Here is a 19,742-nt window from a genome sequence, read left to right on the forward strand (position 1 = left end):
TGTATTCCTGTGTGACGGGTATTCTATCTGCATGGACTCCAATCTGCTTCCCTGTCCTTCCCAGAGGTTCTGTGACACTTCTCCCTCCTTTTCAATATTTTTTGAGCACTTGTTGGCTTTCATTTCTTGAATTTAAAACTAGCTCTTACATATCCACATCTTCCCCCTTCGCCTACCCCCTACCTCCTTTTTTAAAATCCAGCCTCTGTTTCATAAGACCCTCTGCCGGCGGAGCCAGGTGCTGTAGCTTGCAGCTAGGAATTGTATTTTGTTCTCCTCCAGGGCCTGGCACAGAAGGACCACAGGGAGACAGCCACCCTAGAGCCTTTTTTCTTCCAAGCTCCTGGCAAGCTTTATCTGGTTACATCCACCCCGTGACTTGCCCTCCAGGCACTGATCTTGCTGCCAGCCTCTTGCTCTGCCACACGCTCTGCCTGGCTTGCTGCCCAGGCCTGCCCAGCCTTCTTTCCCTCCACTTTGCCTGCTCACTGCCTCCCTCCAGGCTTATCCAGGAAGCTCCCTAGATTCTGCACTCTGAACCCCGAGCTTACCACTTCCCACATCTTACCTCGCAGCTGCGGTCCTAGCTACGGCCAACTGCTGAGCCCTTGGGCAAACAGGATGGGAAAATCTGACCCTTCTTGGTCCAGGAAACAGATTTCTGCAAGCCTGATGCACCCTCTCCTCCCCACCGTGGTCTCAGAGCAAACCCCTCTGCTCTCCAATCTCCTTCTCATCCTGTAGCCTTGGACAAGTCCCTTCACTTTTGCATTTTGCTTCTCCAACTTTACAGGCCGTAAACTCTAATTTGTATCATACAGGTTAAATATGTTTATTTCTGTGAGTAGGAGCTTTCCCATCAGGACAAATCAAAGGTTCACCTTACTTAGGCAGGTGATGGGGTCATATGGTCTCCTGGGAGATTGGGTCAGAGAGAGACTAAGGGGAGACCCCAAGATAGAGGCTTGGCTGATTTCTTGCTGAAGACACAGATGAATATAAAAGCATTGGCTTTGGTGGCACGTGGTGCCAGAGGATTTGGGGGAACAGAGTCTGGGGGGGTGCCGTGGAGGGGGAGATGTACTGACTTCAGGGGCCAGCTGGCCACAGTACACCTCCAGCCCCAGGTAGGGCTGGGCCAGCCTTCTCAGCTGCAGGATGAGACATCCTGAGGGAGACTGAGAGGGAAAGAAAGTGCTGGAGAAGGAGCTAAGTCGTCTGAACTTATTCCCCGTGCTCAGAAGTGGGGGAACCAGTCTGCTTTCTATGAAGAGTGTTCCTGTCCGGAATTCAGCTCCTACGTGCTGTTGCTTAATTACTTCAGCCACTTCTGACTCTTTGCCCGAACGGCTCCTCTGTCCATAGGATTCTCCAGGCAAGAACAGTGGAGCGGAGTGCCATGTCCTCCTCCAGGGGAATCTTCCCCACCTAGGGAGGGATCGAACCTGGGTCTCCTGCACTGCGGGCAGATCCTTTACTGCTGAGCTACCAGGGGAAATCATTCAGCTCCTAAAGAGGACTGGAAAGAAAGAAGGGGGCAGAAAGAAACTAGTTTGGGAACTCGGTCCTGGCCTGCTACAGGCGGGACCTCCCAAACTCTGGGCCACTGCGTGCCCAGCCCCTTCGGCACCACGCGTGGGTCTCCTGGCCCCGGTGACCGCCAGCCGCAGCTGGGGCCCTCCGCTACGGCCCGGGGCGCTCAGCAGTGGACGAGGCCCAGCTGAAGCTGCTCGGGCCGCGCGGCAGCACCAGGTCCAGGCTGAGGTCGCGCTGCTCGTCCTCGGAGAACACTGGCCGGTAGCCCAGCAGCTGCAGCGCGCCGGCACACAGCTCCTGCACGCGGCGGATCTTGGCGAAGGGCAGGGCGTGGCGCCAAGCCTGTGAGACGTTGAGCGCGTCCCTTGACGTGGTCTTGAAGGCCTCGCGGCGTGCGCCGGGCCCGGCACCGTGGGTGATGTTGTGGATCCAGGCCTCGAGCTGCGGCGTGAGGCTCAGGCCCGTGAAGGCGTACAGCTCTCGGATCTCCTGCAGCGGCGCCCGCGCCAGATCCTCGAAGCGCACCAGGCGGTAGCGGCCGCGCAGGGCGGGCGGCGGCTTGTGTGTGGCAGCCTCGGCGATGCGCACATGGCTGCGGCACACCTCGCGCACCACGCGCAGGTCTGGGTCAGCCTCCACCCACTTGCCGTTGGTGCCCAGCACGATGCCGTTGTCGCGCGCAAGTGCCTTGGCCGTCTGCTCGCGCGAGCGCAGCACGGCGCGCGGGTCGCGCACCAGGTGCACGATGCGCAGGTGGAGCGCTGGGTCGCTGAGCAGCGGGTAGAGCACCTGCAGGTTGAAGAAACGCACCTCCTTGAGCACCACGTGGCTGTAGGAGCGGCAGGCCTCCTGTGCGAGGCTGAAGGGCCGCCGCGCGCACAGCGGCTTGCACACCGCCTCGCTGCTGATGGCGCCGCGCGGGAAGGCGCTGCAGGCGGGCGGCGAACACAGAGCCCGGCTCTCCGCCCACTGGAAGAGGTCCGACAGGTTGCGCCTCCATGGCAGGTAAGCGTCAAACACATCCATGTCGCACAGGAAGACCGAGCGCACCAGGTCACGCACCGCCATGTGCAGCGCCAAGGCGCTGCCCTGCGACAGGGCGGCCCACACGTGCCACGCGGGCTCCATCAGGTAGAAGACGTCGGGGTGCTGGCTGAAGAGCTGGCCCACGAAGGACGAGCCCGAGCGCCACGAGGACAGCACCAGCACGTGCACCCGCTCCTCGCTGCTCGCCGCAGGCGGCAGCCTGGGCCGGGAGACCAGGAAGAGCAGGAGACCGGTCTGCGCCAGCAGGAGCGCGGTTACCGCCGTGCTGGAGACGCGCCGCAGCCACATGCCGCCGGCCGGAGACCTGCAGAGGGAGCAGGCGGTAGCTGTCGGGGACCAGGGGCAGCTTGCCCATCCCACATCCCACATCCTGTCTGGGGCTGCCGGGGAACAGCTCTGGAACTTCCCCACCGCCCCAGGGAGACCACACCACTGGGGGCCTCCCAAGTCAGGAGTGTGACTTGAAGGCATGTGCAGTGTTTGCAGAGCCAAACGCCAGTTGCACAAGACTATGGGCCATGTTTTTCCCTTTGTCTCCTTTTCTCCCCTAGCCCTTTTCTTTCTCAGGGGGAACATATATGTAAACTGGAAGTCCTGCTTTTTGCTTAAAATTACTTATAGGGGAGCAATTTTAGGTTGTTTACCTAAATAGCTTGCTGGGTGATTTAGCAGAGCCTTCCCAACTGCGCCACTTCCTAGCCTAATATCTCAGACCAAAGGCTTCACTGCTCTGTGACTCAGTACACCCATCTGTAAAAGGGGATTCATCTTGGTCCTGGAGTATTGGGATGAGCCCGGAGGGCTGGGGCATGTAGTAATTCTCAGAACTGAAAGCTTGCACTTTCTGCGAAGTGTGCTTCTGTATCGTTTGTCTTTTTAAATAAGCAGATACTACTTTTGCTATTACAAATAAATAGACAAAAAACAGCAACTGTTGCTCTCACCCATGGACCGTGAAGTCCTGCAGGAAGCACGGATTCCCAAGGGAGGAGATCCTTCTGGATTGGTGGGACGTGGCAGAAGAAACCAGTTAAGTGAGAGGTAGGACGGAGCCAGAGAAGGGGAGGGATGAGGGCAGAGTCAGGCCCCTTTCCATGCTGAGGTTACTTACTGCTGCCCGGGCTGCTGAGAGGGCCGCCCACCTCGATCACAGGTCCATGGGAGAGGCCTGGAGGTTTCTCAGGGCCTGGGAAGGCAGGAGAGGGCTGGGTCAGATGGCCCCGGGCGCTGCGAGGGCTCTGTCTTCCCAGACTGACAGAAGATCCCCTCGGGTGGGAGTCTAGTTTCCCTTCCCCTGGCTGGAGCTGGCCAGGGACGAGCAGGCGGCTGGATACATTTTCCCAGATGGAAGTGAAATGAAAGTCTCTCCTGCTGGGTTTGAGTCTCTCTGATGCCACTCAGGAGCTGGGAGACCTGGGACAAATGACTTAAGTTCTCCAAGACTCAAGTTTCCTCCTCTGTAAAATGGGGATGATAACATTTGACCTTAAGGTTGCCCAGAGGAATGCTGCTACAAACACATACGAGGAAAGGGGCTTAGTAAAGCACCACACATACCCCCTGTTACTGATGTAGTGTTCAGCTGTATCTGAGAGGAGGAACCATGGGGAGTCTCCACCCAGAGAAGACCCCTGAGGTCACCTATGCTTAGAATCCCAGCATCTCCCAGACCCCCTGCAGCCCCTGAACATGCCTGAGTCCTTTAGTGGATCTTAAGAATGTCCCAGGGTGCAGGGGGAAACATAAACTGGGGCACTGAGATTGACATATACACACTACTATATATAAAAGAGATAACTAATAAGAACCTACTAAAGCACAGTACCCCACGTCCGAGGTCAGGGGCAGCGGCCAAGAGTGCCAGGCTGCAACAGTGCAGGAACGGCCAAGAGGACCTACCCCGCATCCAAGGTCGGGGCGGCGGCCGAGAGTGCCAGGCTGCAACGGCACAAGAATGGCCGAGAGGAGCCACCACATGCCTGAGGTCAGGGGCGGCCGGAAGGAGCTACTCCACACCTGAGGTCAGGGGCGGCGGCCGGAAGGAGCTACTCCACACCTGAGGTCATGGGCGGCAGCCGAGAGGAGCAACCCCATGTCCAAGGAGCGTTGGCTGCGTGGGCGCAGGAGGGCCTAGAGGAGCTACTCCATGTTCAACGTCAGGAGGGGCGGTGGTGAGGAGATACCCCTCGCCCAAGGTAAGGAGCAGTGGCTGCGCTTTGCTGGAGCAGCCGTGAAAAGATACCCCACGTCCAAGGTAAGAGAAACCCAAGTAAGATGGTAGGTGTTGCAAGAGGGCACCAGAGGGCAGACACACTGAAACCATACTCACAGAAAACTAGTCAATCTAATCACTCAGACCACAGCCTTGTCTAACTCAATGAAACTAAGCCATGCCCTGTGGGGCCATCCAAGACGGGCGGGTCATGGTGGAGAGGTCTGACAGAATGTGGTCCACTGGAGAAGGGAATGGCAAACCGCTTAAGTATTCTTGCCTTGAGAACCCCATGAACAGTATGAAAAGGCAAAATGATAGGATACTGAAAGAGGAACTCCCCAGGTCAGTAGGTGACCAATACGCTACTAGAGATCAGTTGGGAAATAACTCCAGAAAGAATGAAGGGATAGAGCCAAAGCAAAAACAAGACCCAGCTGTGGATGTGACTGGTGATAGAACCAAGGTCTGATGCTGTAAAGAGCAATATTGCATAGGAACCTGGAATGTCAGGTCCATGAATCAAGGCAAATTGGAAGTGGTCAAACAGGAGATGGCAAGAGTGAACGTCGACATTCTAGGAATCAGCGAACTAAAATGGACTGGAATGGGGGAATTTAACTCAGATGACCATTATATCTACTACTGCGGGCAGGAATCCCTCAGAAGAAATGGAGTAGCCATCACGGTCAGCAAAGTGAAAGTGAAGTCACTTAGTCGTGTCCAATTCTTTGCAACCCCGTGGACTGTAGCCCACCAGGCTCCTCTGTCCATGGGATTCTCCAGGCAAGAATACTGGAGTGGGTTGCCATTTCCTTCTGCAGGGGATCTTCCCAACCCAGGGATTGAACCCGGGTCTCCTGCATTGCAGGCAGACGCTTTATCTTCTGAGCCACCAGGGAACTTAATAGTCAGCAAAAGAATCCGAAATGTAGTACTTGGATGCAATCTCAAAAACGACAGAATGATCTCTGTTTGTTTCCAAGGCAAACCATTTAATATCACAGTAATCCAAGTCTATGCCCCAGCCAGTAATGCTGAAGAAGCTGAAGTTGAACGGTTCTATGAAGACCTATAAGACCTTTTAGAACTAACACCCAAAAAAGATGTCCTTTTCATTATAAGGGACTGGAATGCAAAAGTAGGAAGTCAAGAAACACCTGGAGTAACAGACAAATTTGGCCTTGGAATATGGAATGAAGCAGGGCAAAGGCTAATAGAGTTTTGCCAAGAGAACGCACTGGTCATAGCAAACACCCTCTTCCAACAACACAAGAGAAGACTCTACCCATGAACATCACCAGATGGTCAACATCGAAATCAGATTGATTATATTCTTTGCAGCCAAAGATGGAGAAGCTCTATACAGTCAGCAAATACAAGACTGGGAGCTGACTGTGGCTCAGATCATGAACCCCTTATTACCAAATTCAGACTTAAATTGAAGAAAGGAAGGAAAACGACTGACCATTCAGGTATGACCTAAATCAAATCCCTTATGATTATACAGTGGAAGTGAGAAATAGATTTAAGGGCCTAGGTCTGATAGACAGAATGCCTGATGAACTATGGATGGAGGTTCGTGACTTTGTACAGGAGACAGGGATCAAGACCATCCCCATGGAAAAGAAATGCAAAAAAGCAAAATGGCTGTCTGGGGAGGCCTTACAAATAGCTGTGAAAAGAAGAGAAGTGAAAAGCAAAGGAGAAAAGGAAAGATATACCCATCTGAATGCAGAGTTCCAAAGAATAGCAAGAAGAGATAAGAAAGCCTTCCTCAGCAATCAATGCAAAGAAATAGAGGAAAACAACAGAATGGGAAAGACTAGAGATCTCTTCAAGAAAATTAGAGATACCAAGGGAACATTTCATGCAAAGAGGGGCTCGATAAAGGACAGAAATGGTAGGGACCTAACAGAAGAAGAAGATATTAAGGAGAGGTGGCAAGAATACACAGAAGAACTGAACAAAAAAGATCTTCATGACCAAGATAATGATGATGGTGTGATCACTCACCTAGAGCCAGACATCCTGGAATGTGAAGTCAAGTGGGCCTTAGGAAGCATCACTACAAACAAAGCTAGTGGAGGTGATGGAATTCCAGTGGAGCTGTTTCAAATCCTGAAAGATGATGCTGTGAAAGTGCTGCACTCAATATGCCAGCAAATTTGGAAAACTCAGCAGTGGCCACAGGACTGGAAAAGGTCAGTTTACATTCCAATCCCAAAGAAAGGCAATGCCAAAGAATGCTCAAACTACCACACAATTGCACTCATCTCACACGCTAGTAAAGTCATGCTCAAAATTCTCCAAGCCAGGCTTCAGCAATACGTGAACGGTGAACTTACAGGTGTTCAAGCTGGTTTTAGAAAAGGCAGAGGAACCAGAGATTAAATTGCCAACATCCGCTGGATCATGGAAAAAGCAAGAGAGTTCCAGAAAAACATCTATTTCTGCCTTATTGACTACGTCAAAGCCTTTGACTGTGTGGATCACAATAAACTGTGGAAAATTCTGAAAGAGATGGGAATATCAGACCACCTGCCCTGCCTCTTGAGAAACCTATATGCAGGTCAGGAAGCAACAGTTAGAACTGGACATGGAACAACAGACTGGTTCCAAATAGGAAAAGGAGTACGTCAAGGCTGTATATTGTCACCCTGCTTATTTAACTTCTATGCAGAGTACACCATGAGAAACGCTGGGCTGGAAGATGCACAAACTGGAATCAAGATTGCCAGGAGAAATATCAATAACCTCAGATATGCAGATGACACCACCCTTATGGCAGAAAGTGAAGAGGAATGAAAAAGCCTCTTGATGAAAGTGAAAGAGGAGAGGGAAAAAGTTGGCTTAAAGCTCAACATTCAGAAAACGAAGATCATGGCATCTGGTCCCACCACTTCATGGGAAATAGATGGGGAAACAGTGGAAACAGTGTCAGAATTTATTTTTGGGGGCTCCAAAATCACTGCAGATGGTGACTGCAGCCATGAAATTAAAAGACGCTTACTTCTTGGAAGGAAAGTTATGACCGACCTAGATAGCATATTCAAAAGTAGAGACATTACTTTGCCAACAAAGGTCCGTCTAGTCAAGGCTATGGTTTTTCCAGTAGTCATGTATGGATTTGAGAGCTGGACTGTGAAGAAAGCTGAGCGCCGAAGAATTGATGCTTTTGAACTGTGGTGTTGGAGAAGACTCTTGAGAGTCCCTTCGACTGCAAGGAGATCCAACCAGTCCATTCTAAAGGAGATCAGCCCTGGGTGTACTTTGGAAGGAATGATGCTGAAGCTGAAACTCCAATACTTTGGCCACCTCATGCAAAGAGTTAACTCATTGGAAAAGACTCTGATGCTGGGAGGGATTGGGGGCAGGAAGAAAAGGGGATGACAGAGGATGAGATGACTGGATGGCATCACCGACTCGATGGATGTGAGTCTGAGTGAACTCTGGGAGATGGTGATGGACAGGGAGGCCTGGCGTGCTGCGATTCATGGGGTCGCAAAGAGTCGGACACGACTGAGCAACTGAACTGAACTGAACTGGAAGCAAAGTACTCCGTAATAACCTATATGGGAATAGAATCTAAAAAAGAGTGGATATAGATGTAATCATTGATTCATTTTGCCATACAGCAAAAACTAACACAACATTGTAAATCAACTATACTCCAACACAAACTAATTAAGAAAGAATGTCCCACAGAGGGTCCTACAGAATGAAAGGAACACCGAGCCCAGCTCCCACAACCCCAGGACCCAGAGTTTTCTCCTCTTTGCACTGTTCTTCCTGCAGCAATCTCAATGATGAGCCGCTTAGGGAAGAGAAGGATCTGGAAGTTTCCTCTTTCCTTCCGCAGTATTTGCTCCCCACAGAGATGCCATCACTGGCCACATCACCACTGAGGCTGGCATCTAGACTGTGAGCACAGACCCCTCTCGACTCCCCCCCCCTTATCAGGGGCTTGCAGGATGCCCAACAGCTCTTGTTTCCCACTCGGTTCCCCCTGGAAGACCTGGACAGCAGCCACCTGCCTGCTCTGCACACATTACCTCCTCTCCTGGAGGTTGTGTTTCTCAAGAACAGGGCACAGGAGTGGGAGGAAATTCTAACTCCTCTTTACTGACATAAAGAGCTCAAGGGCTAAGTGATTTGGGGTTTCCCTGGTGGCTTAGTGGTAAAGAACCCACCTGCCAATGCAAGAGACTCAGGTTCAATCCCTGGGTTGGGAAGATGCCCTGGAGGAGGGAATGGCAGCCCACTCCAGTATTCTTGCCTGGAAAATCCCATGGACAGAGGAGCCTGGTGGGCTACAGTCCATGGGGTCGCGGATATGACTTAACAACTAAGGACGCGTATACAGCTAGGTGATTTAACTCAATAGCTCCTGAGGTGGGCATTATGATCTCAATTTTTTATTTAGTTTAATTTATTTATTTTGGCCACAGCACTTGGCTTGTGGGCTCCCAATTTCTCGATCAGGGATCAAACCCAGGCCCTTGGCAGTGAGAGCTGGGAGTCCCAACCATTGGACTGCCAGGGAATTCCCTATGATCTCAGTTTTTTAGACGAAGGACCCAAGGTTTGGAGAGATAGCAAGGGACCCCAACCCAGGACTTACTTCGAGGTTTCTGGCACTTTCTGATCATAGGCTGCTGGCCTCTCCCTGTGGCTGGGAGATCGTGCAGAGACACAGGACCCTGACACTTGGGCCCAAACACAGCTGCCCAGGCTCGCCTCGCCCTCCCCTGGTAAGGAGGATCTCACCCCCAGGCCAAGATGCTTGTTACCTGCACTCCAGGGATGCCAGAAGGCTTCTTAGGTGACTCATGCTATACAGGAACTGTTATCTGATCCTCCGATTGGAACTCAAGAACTAGGAAGCAGACGGAAATATCCTGCGCATGCAGGGTGTCCAGAGAATCCAGGTCCCAGCTGGGCGTTTTCTGAGAAGGCAGCTTACATTCAGCACCCCACCAACTGGCCCAGGGTTCAAGTGAGGAAGAACATGTCAGGCAGGCACTGGGATGTGTATTTTATCTTCTTGATTGAATTTTATTCTCCCCAAGTCCCTAGAAGGTAAAAATCACCCTGTGTGTTTTAGTTGAGGCAATGGGGCTTAGAGACATGAATACACAGCTGGTAAGGGGTAGGGCAGGGGTTTCAATCCAAGTGCCAGGCCCCCAGTGTGGGGCTCTGGGTGGCCCCATTCCTAAACCTTTGCCCAATGAAGCTCCTCACTCTGGAAGGGTCATCTGCCTCTGCTATGAATCCTTTGTAATATTTTGTGGGCACATATTTATTATTTGTCTAATTTTTGAAAAGGTGATACATAGAAGTGGTACAAAATTCTGTGTGTGTGGAGTTTTCTCCTTTTGGGAACCTTCCTACACTGTTGGTGGAAATCGTATTACTAAGCTGGTATAACCACTATGGAGAAGAGTATGGAGATTTCCCAAAAAACAAAAAATACAGCTACCATATGATCCAGCAATCCCATTCCTGGGCATATACCTGAAAAGACAACTCTAATTAAAAAGATACATGCACCCCAATATTCATTTGTTGTTGTTGTTAAGCAGCGTGAAGGTGCATAAACAGATAAAGAAGGTAAGGTACATATATCCAATAGAATATTTCCAAGCCTTAAAAAGAATAAAATAATGCTATCTGCCGCAACACAGATGGGCCTAGAGAGTATCATACTAAGTCAGACAGAGAAACACAAATACCTTATGATAGCACTTATATGCGGAATCTAAAAAAAAGAATGATACAAATGAACTTATTTACAAGACAGAAATAGACGTATAGACATAGAAAAAAAAACTGTGGTTACCAAAGAGATGAGGGGGATAAATTGGAAATTTGGGATTAACAGATATATACTACTGTATATAAAATAAATAATAAGGACCTACTGTATGGCACAGGGAACTGTATTCAATATTTTGTAATAACCTGTACTGGAGAAGAATTTTATATATATATATATCAAAATAAATAAAAGTTTTAAAGTGTATAAGACCTAAAAGAAAAAAGCATATACATACTAGAAATTCTGTAAATATCCTAAAATTTTATATGAAATTCTTTATTGTATGTTCATGTACTATTTCCTTCATTCTGTAAACATTTATTCTGTGGCTATTATGTGCAAAGCATGAAAGTAAATATTGACATGTGGCCACTGCCTTCAGCTTAATTTCTAGCTGAGAAGGTCACCGTGAAGCAAGTGATCATTTAACCACAAGCATAGTAAGTATCCAAGGGGTCACAAAGAGTTGGACATGATGAGCAACTGAACTGAACTGATAGGAAGTGTAATAAGGGGCAAGGACAGTGCTGCGGGAGCCTGCAGCTAGGAGCAAGCAGAGGAGTCTTTCCTTAGCCAAGTGCTTTTTGAACCGGGATCTGATGGCTGAGCAGGGAATACCTGTGGGAAGGGCTGTGTGAGGGAGCAGGTGGAGAGAAGAGGTTAATATGTCAGATGAAGTAGCATCTCTGAAGGCTCCGAGAAGGAGCATTTCATGTTCAAGGGTCAGAGGAAGGCCAGAGAGTCTGTAGGTACAGTATCTAAAGGAAAAAAAAAAGCCATCCCACTGAACCCAGCCCCATCCGTGGCAGATTTTCTGTTAAAGAAAGCAAACCCTGGTGCTCATGCTTTCCTAGACCTCTCACAGCTGAGCACTGCTGACGGCCTCACAGCCCAGGATTTCCAACTTGGACTTGTCCTGTTCTACGCAATCTACCCAGAGCTGCTCCTTGAATTTCCCCAAACCTCTTTTATTCCCTCCTCCTCACTATATACACAACATCATTAGTGTAAAATGATAATTAGAGAAATAGTTCCTGCCTCCAGGCATCTGAAACAAACTTAGTTCAGTAAGAAGTACATGAAGAGGAAAGTGTCAGGATTTCCCTGGTGGTCCAGCAGTTAGGACTCGGCACTTTCCATACCAAGGGCCAGGGTTCAAGCCCTGGTCAGGGAATTTAAGATCCCGCAAGCCACCAGGCATGGCCAAAAAAAGGAAAGTGTTCTACTAACTGAAGCATATTGTTTCTGTAAATATAGTAATTTGGAGGGAAGAAAAAGGGACTAAGAGGAAGAAATAGGGCTCTGTCCTGCTTACTATGGGCTTCCCTTGTGGCTTAGATGGTAAAGAATCTGCCTGCAATGTGGGAGACCTGGGTTCAATCCCTGGGTTGGGAAGATACCCTGGAGGAGGGAATGATAACCCACTCCAGTATTCTAGCCTGGAGAATCTCCATGGACAGAGGAGCCTGGCGGGGTATAGTCCATAGGGTCACAAAGCTCAGACATGACTGAGCTTTCTATAATAATAGCTAATATGATAGCCCATAGAAAAATGCCAATCAATTTTATCAAAAGGCCTGGAGGGACTTTGTTTTGTATCCAAGATTAGCAAGATTAGCTTTCCTATAGTAGAGAGCTGTGTATTCAGGCCACTAAGACACATTGCCCATGGCACACGGGAGAACATGGAACTGGTCCTGCATTGAGAGGTAGTTTTTTAATGTCTGTCCTTTCAGAAACAGTAGCTGTGTACTCATAAATTCAGTGCCTACAAACTATAAGGCAGACTATGTGGGCTCAGTTGCTCATTAAAAAAAAAAAAAAAAAGAAAGTAAGCCTGATGCCACATTTCAGGACGTAGAGATTGCAAAAATCTTTTTTTTTTTTCAAATAAAAAATAACCTAATATTAAGATCATTGACTTGCTTTAAAAAAAAAAAAAAAGTTAAGAATCCTGCCAGAGTAAGACAATAAGTGTCATGTCAGGGATTGCCTCAAAGCCTGAGTGAGATGATATTAATAGATATTTGCTGAACTGATATCAGGCACTCTGATCCAAATCCGAAGGGAGTGATCCTCCACTTGTCCTGTATTTCTTTCTGCCGAGTATCTTAACATTGCGATGGCTTCTAGTCATCCCTGACTAGCTCTTGGTCTGAGACAGAGAAGGAGCCTCCACTCTCTCCGATGTGCCGATGGGAGCACTGAGCTACAGGACAGGCCTCACAGGGGAGGTGCAGGAGGACGGAGATCTGCCCTCTGGGCCCGCTCCAGCTGCTCCAGCCTGCAGCTCCTCTCTCCAGTGTCTCCCAGCCCTGCAGTCTAAGGCAGTGAAAGGTAATCCTGGGTACCACCTCCGGCTCAGATTTCTCTCAGTTTGGCATCAGCTGCAGGCCATTCTGTTCAGGAATCCCAAAGGCTAAAGAAAAGAGATTTCGGATGAGGCATGCGTGGACCTGAGGCATCAAGGGCCACCCCTGGAGACGAACCAGCTCTGATGGAGCCCAGGGTATCTGCTGGAGAGAAGGCTGACGCGGAGGGCAAGAAAGACGAGGAAAGACGAGAAGGGAGAGAGAAAAGAAGAACAAGAGACAGGGAGGGGAGAGAGAGGAGAAAGACGGATGCCTGTGGTGGTGTGGGAATCACGGAACACCACCTGTGAGGGCTTCCTACATACCAAGCCTTTCCCACCCATCTTCCTCTGAAGATCAGATCAGGATTATCTCACAACAATCCTATGAGGTGCGTCTGATGGGCTACCCTATTTTACAGAAGAGGAAACTGAGGCTTAGAAGGATTCAGGAACTTGACTAAAGAAGAGGAAGCTGAGGCTTAGAAAAGTTCAGGAACTTGCCCACACAGCAACAGTCAGAATTTGAACTCCAGCTGTCTAACTTTAGAGCACTTCATGACATAATGTTGAGTGAAAAAAAATACAGCAAAACATTCAGTGTGTTAAAAATACATGAATATCAAAGGATACCATCAAGAAACTGAAATGATATCCACAGATGGGAGAAAATATTTGCAAATCATATAAATAGCAAAGGACTTGTACCCACACATAAAGAGCTCTTACAACTGAACAACAAAAAAAACCTGATTTTAAAATAAGCAACATATTTGAGTGGATATTTCTCTAGAGAAGATGGACACATGGTCTATAAGTGTATGAAAAGATCCTTGATAGCTTCAGTCATTAGGAAAATGCAAATCAAAACTACATTGGGTTACCACTTCCCATCCTCTAGCTTGGCTGTAATAATAAAGACAGATAATAGCAAGTGTTAGTGAGAATACGGTGAAACTGCAACACTCACAGGCTGCTGGTGGGAATGTAACATGGTGGATTGCTGCGGAAAGCAGGTCATCCCTCAAGTAAACATAGAATTACCATGTGATCCAGCAATTCTACTCTAAAATACACAAATCCAAGAGAACCAAAAATACATGTCTACACAAAAACGTGCTCATGAACTTTCACAGCAGCATTAATCATAATAGCCCCAAAGAGGGAATGTCCTATATGCCTATCAGTTGATGAATGGATAAACAAAATGTGATGTACTCATATAACTGAATATTCTCTGGCAGTAAGAAGGAATGAAACGCTGATATGTGCCGCAAGACAGAAGAACCTTCAGGTGGTTAACGCACAAGACTGAATATGCTATAAACCAGTGAACTGGACACTTAAAACAACTTCAAAGAATGTGAATTATATCTCAATAAAGCTGTTACTTAAACAAACAAAAACCAAAATGATTTAGTATAGGAAGAAATCCAGAAGGATGCATGCTGAATATTGGTGGTTATTCTGTGGCCGGATTACAGGTCATTTTTTTCTTGTTTTATTACTTTGTCAATCATTAACAATCAGGTCTGTTTCATCAATTCAAAGAGGCATGGGTGGAGTTTGCTGACTTAGCTCTTATTGCAGGAAGAGAGGCACCCCCAAGCCATCTTCCAGCTGACCTGAGTGCCTAGGTGGCTAGAGGGGAGGGGTGTGGGATGGAAAACTACCTGGCCTTTGTGAAGGGCTCCAACCCACACTCAGCCTCAGAGCTCTGGGCTGGGGCAGGCGGTGGTGAAGACGTGCTTGGCCCTAAGCCCAGCCACATCTGCCATTCCCCTGCTGGCCCTGGGGAGCAGCTGTGTGGCATCAGCCGGAGGTAGGGAGGCTCCAGTCACAGAGCCCGGATGCTGCTGGAGTAACCAGACCCGCCTGCAGGAACCTACTGGGAAGTGAAATCAAGTTAGTCTGGGAAAGGAGCTTCAAGTCTCCTTGGCTCAGAGCCATGTGCAGGGCTTTCAGAGCAGATGAGCAGATACCAACACAGAAATTTTTTCCAAGGCTCTGAACTTTGGGGATCCTCAAAGCACACCTTATACAACACCTAACTTGGTCTAAATCACTGCACCTGACAGGAGGGGCCTCAAGTCTGGGACTCCCCCTCTCCTCTGCAGTAACACTCGCGGGGGAATAGAGGGTGCATATTCCTCTCTGGCACCCAACCCCCAGGTGTGGGCTGAGCCCTCTTATGCAGGGATCATCTGGAATGTTCTCTGGTTTATTTTTCTTAATCTCTTATTTTGATTCATTTATTTTTAAAAAGTCATTTTTAAAAGACTCATTTAAAAGAGTCATTAATTCACTTTTTAAAAAGACTAAATCATTTTTATCAGTCAATGGCATGGAAAGGAAAAAGGAAGGGACTATTTTAGGAGAAAACAGCTTGGTCCAGTCACTGAGCTGCCGCCAAGGACTCAGCAGACTCCCTTTCGAGCCTCCTCTCTTCCTGATGCTGCTTCCCAAGGCTCCATATCCCCTGCCCACCGATTCCCTCGGCCGCCTTCAATTGTATTTATGTCCACTATCCAGAACCTCCATTCTTTGGACCCCTTTGCTGATGCAAGTAAGGGTGCTTATCTGCCTCCTGCTGGCACTGAGGATTATATCCATATAAGGATTCAACGAAGAAACGGGAGGGGATCGCTGATGATTATGATAAAAAAGAATCTAGTGAAGGAGTTTAGGAAGAAATTTGCCTGCAATGGTACTGCACTGAGCATCCAGAGTATGGACAAGGAATTCAGCTACAGGGTGACCAGCACAAGAACATACGCCAGGTCCTGGTGGAGACTGGACTGGCTAAGGACAGTTCCTGGTGGAGACTGGCTAAGGACGACCAGCTAAAGGTTCATGGGTTCAAGTGCTTTTGGCTCACTAAGACTTAAGTGAGGATTTCCTTGCAATGAGTAGAATTTCCCTTTGTCCCTTGTCACAAGTTTAAAAACCTCTCAGCCTGTATAATGTAACCATCCGGGGTCTGCTTTTAACTTGGACTAGTGGAACTCCTTTATGCAACAAACTGAACAGAGCCATGCTGTCTAGTCTTGGGGTCCCTCATTTAAACAGGGGTCAAGCAGAGGCGCCCGGCAGTGTCCAGCCTGAAACAAAGCAGCAACAGTGATGCTTCAGCCAAGTCCAGAGCCCCAGGATCACAGGCGGCTATGTCTGGCCGGAAGCCCCTCAGCAGTCTGTCTGCAGAGTTCCTGTCCGGAGAGAATGTCACCACCTGGACAGCCCTCGATGAAGCGGAGAATGGAGGATGGGTGAGGCGGCTGTACTGCTAGAGGGAGCCTTTGGTGGTCGGGGAAAGGTCCCCTGCTGTCTCCAGTGTGACCCGATGGGCAGAGCTTAGAGCAACCAACCACCCTCTAGTGAGGGGCCAGGACATCTGGCTTGCCACCAAGGTCTTTTTGACCAGACATATCCTAAATAATCAATTCCCAAACTAGAAGGTGAGGCCAACCTTCTATCAAATTTCAAACCGATCTATCCGTCATAGCTGTAGAGCTTGCAACTCACTAGCAACAATGGCCCAATGCCATGTGAAGTAACAAACTGATTTTGGGTTTTTTTTTCCCCGCCCTGTTCAGTTTTAATGTTATGTAATGTATTTAAACCCTTATTTAAATAAAACTTATTTTCAGAAACAACAACAACAACAAAAAGAAAACAACACAAAACAGCCAAAGACAACATGTGTACCTTGTTTGGATTCTGATTCAGACAAACCCAGTGTGAGACGATATCTCTGAGGTAATCAGAGAAATTTTAACATGGACTGAGTATTAGGTGATATTGGGAAATCTTTGTTAATGCTACTATCACTACAAAGAATACTTCTGTTCATGCATTTCTGTACCTAAATCCCCTGACTAGCCTAGAAGCCAGACCCTCTCTCTCTCATACCAGGTAGTGGGGTTAGCATATGGGCTAAGAGTATGAACTCTAGTTGATGACTCAGTGGGTGATCTTGAGCAAGTTGAGCAAGTTACTTAATCTCTCTGTGCTTACTTTTTTTTTTTTAATCTATAAATAGGGGAAATAATATAACTCACCTCATGGGCTTGATTTGAAGATTAGAGGAATTAATATTAAAGCACACAGATAATGTCTGGCACATAGGCCACTGAAAAGTATTTGCTCAAGGATCTTCTAAAAATTCTGGGTCACAACTGTGTTCTATGAGTCCAAGAGAAAGCCTGTGCATAAGGAAAACTCAAAGAAAATTGCCCAACCAAGTCCAAGTGACCCGAGCAATAGAAAGAATCAAGCGTAGGCAGCAGTGGTGGTGGTGCTGATTTAGTTGTTAAGTTGTGTCCGACTCTTGCAACCCCATGGACTATAGCCTGCCAGGCTCCTCTGTCCATGGGATTCTCCAGGCAAGAATACTGGAGTGAGTTGCCATTCCCTTCTCCAGGGAATCTTCCCAAACCCAGGAATTGAACCCAAGGCTCTTGCATCACAGGCAGATTCTTTACCAACTGAGCTACCAGGGAAGCCACACATCCCAAACAGAAGACAGTGAATCAAGGCTGAAAGCCTGCCGTCTGAAGCCAGATTGGGTTAAAATTATGCTCTACAACCAGTGGGGTGTGTCACTTTGAGCCAGTCACTCATAACCCGTGGGCTTCAGCTGACTCTGAGAACGAGGCTCCAGCAGCACCTACCATGCAGTCGGGAGAGGACTAAATGGAACAGACTAACCCTTGGCATGGCCAGGCTCACCAAGCAGCCTGCTATTCTTATTAACTCTGGTACTTGGCTCACTCACTCATGGCGTCACCTCAGCCAAGTCTTTTCCGCTCTTGGGGCCTCACTTTTCCCATCCTCGAGCCTCCAGTACAAGAGGGAAGAGAAAAGAGTGAACATCTGCTGGGCACCTATGCTGAGGCCCAGGGAGGCAGTCTCTATTGTTGCCCGCGGTCCAGCAGCTAGGAGCAGGGTCCCCCAGACTCAAATTCATCTGCATCTGGTTCCAAATTCACTTGCCCGAGCTGCTTTTCCTTCAGGGTTCTAGGGAAAAAGCCCTTGGAGAGTTTTTTGTTTCTGTGTGTTTTCTTTTCTTTCTTTTTTTTTTTTTTTAATGAAAGCCATACCCTTTGAAACTCAAGTTGCAAGAGACAAGGGATCCTCAAGAAATGCCCTGTGGAGCTGAAGCCCCCGGAAGACCCTTTCCAACCAGCACTTGGAAAAGGGTGATGCCCTTTTAACGTTCTCATAAAAACCACCCTCAGCTCCAACTGGCACAGCCCACGGGGGGCTGCAAGGTCACCGTCTCCCCAGCTGGGCCCCCGGCCGCCCAGGGTGTGGGCATCCCGCGCGGAGAGAGGGCCAATCAACGTACCCCAGGCGAGGTGTTCGGGCCCGGGGGCGCGGCGCGGGGCAGACGCCTCTGGCCCCAGTCTCTGCCGAGACTCCCGGACGCCGCCGTCACCCAGCTCCGTCCGCGGCCGCTGTCTCCTCGCCGGGACAGTCCGCAGGGTCGTACGGCTCTGAAGGGGCACCCGTGCCCCCGGGGCGGAGGGCGCTCCGAGAGGCGTGGACTTGGCAAGCGGGGGCCGAGATATTGGAGGCACCTGGAGAGCCAAGGCGGCGGGAGGCTGGAAACCGGGCAGGAGTCCCCTAAAAAAAAAAAGAGGTGTCGTTAAGAATGGGATGTTGAGGGAGCCGTCCCGGGCTGGGGTGGAGTGCGGGGCAGGACGCGAAGCAGCCTCGGAGCCCCCCGGGCGCCCGGGCGCCCGGCCCCGCGCCGCGCGCTACCTGTGCGGCCGCTCGGAGCCTCGGGCTGGAGCGGAGCGCGCACAATGAGGCGCTTTCAGACGTGGCTGCGGTCCCGGAGCGGGCGGGCGGGCGCCGGGGCGCGAGGGGAGGGAGGAAAGAGCCGGTTGGCCCCCGGGCTCGGGCTAGCCTGCCCACCGCGGGCCGAGGGGCCACGCCTCGGGGGAGGGGCGGCCGCCCCGGGCGGGCGCGGGCGAGCCCCGGAGAGGAGGGCGAGCCCCGGAGAGGAGGGCGCAGGTGGGCCCGGGGGGCGGCCGGGGGCGCGGGGCTCGGCGCGGCGTGTCAGGGGGCGCCCGCCGCGTCGCTTCTCATCCCACTCGTTGACCAAGAAAGCGCTTCCCGCTCCAGTCGATCCCCAGAGAAGGGAGGCTCCTGGGAACACAAAAGGCCCTTGTGAAAGAAACCGAATCTTAATTTTGCCCCTGCTCGCTCTCGGTGGCATCCTCGCAGCCAAAGGAATCCAAACTGCTTCCCAAGCCCCCGGCCTCGGCCCCAGCCAAGCCTGGGTCACCTGGATGTCAGGGCCCCGCGCACTAGCTGGGCTGCGAGGCGCCGGGACACCAGGTGGCCCTCAGGAGCTGGGCCTGCAGCTGGCTGTCTCCCCGCTCCTCCAGCCTCAACCTAGGGACTCAGGCTTGATAGCAGGTCCTGGTAAATACCGGTATCTTTCAGTAAATAAAGATGTTATTTCCCCCTACAGATAACAGAGTCCAAGCATCCGAACAAGATGGAGAATTCTGATCTCTTGTAGTCCGTGGTGCGACCTAAAAAGAAATCTCTGCGGCTGGAACTATAAATTAGTGCATTCTTTCCAGGATTCGGTTTGGCGAGATGAATTAAAATCCTTAAGAACTGTCATAAGCTTTTTGAAATCGTAATTTCTTTCTAGGCTCTATCTTAAAGGAAATAAAACTAACAAAAAGGATTTATATGCACGGTTGATAGAAATGTCATTTATGACAGCTAAAAAAAAAAAGCAACAAAAAATTAAAAGG

At 49.7% G+C, this 19,742-nt stretch overlaps 1 protein-coding gene and 1 pseudogene across 3 annotated transcripts; one reads left to right on the top strand and one right to left on the bottom strand.

Annotated features, from left to right (window-relative positions):
* Nucleotides 812–18,816, bottom strand: LOC102176721 (carbohydrate sulfotransferase 6). 3 transcript variants are annotated; one of them, XM_018061729.1, is made up of 5 exons: nucleotides 18,730–18,816; nucleotides 18,314–18,591; nucleotides 3,695–3,769; nucleotides 3,528–3,581; nucleotides 812–2,887 (listed from the first exon to the last, which is right to left on the bottom strand). In XM_018061729.1, exon 5 carries the CDS (start codon nucleotides 2,869–2,871, stop codon nucleotides 1,684–1,686), a length of 1,188 nt encoding a protein of 395 aa, XP_017917218.1. In that variant the 5' UTR covers nucleotides 2,872–2,887; nucleotides 3,528–3,581; nucleotides 3,695–3,769; nucleotides 18,314–18,591; nucleotides 18,730–18,816; the 3' UTR covers nucleotides 812–1,683. The 3 variants fall into 3 exon arrangements, with proteins under 3 accessions (XP_017917218.1, XP_017917217.1, XP_017917219.1); XM_018061728.1 differs by lacking the exon at nucleotides 3,528–3,581; XM_018061730.1 differs by lacking the exons at nucleotides 3,528–3,581; nucleotides 18,314–18,591; nucleotides 18,730–18,816 and having other exon boundaries at nucleotides 3,695–4,268.
* LOC102176991 lies at nucleotides 15,342–15,915 on the top strand (annotated as a pseudogene).

This window comes from Capra hircus, chromosome 18 (assembly GCF_001704415.2).
Source record: "Capra hircus breed San Clemente chromosome 18, ASM170441v1, whole genome shotgun sequence".
NCBI classification, from domain to species: Eukaryota; Metazoa; Chordata; class Mammalia; order Artiodactyla; family Bovidae; genus Capra; species Capra hircus.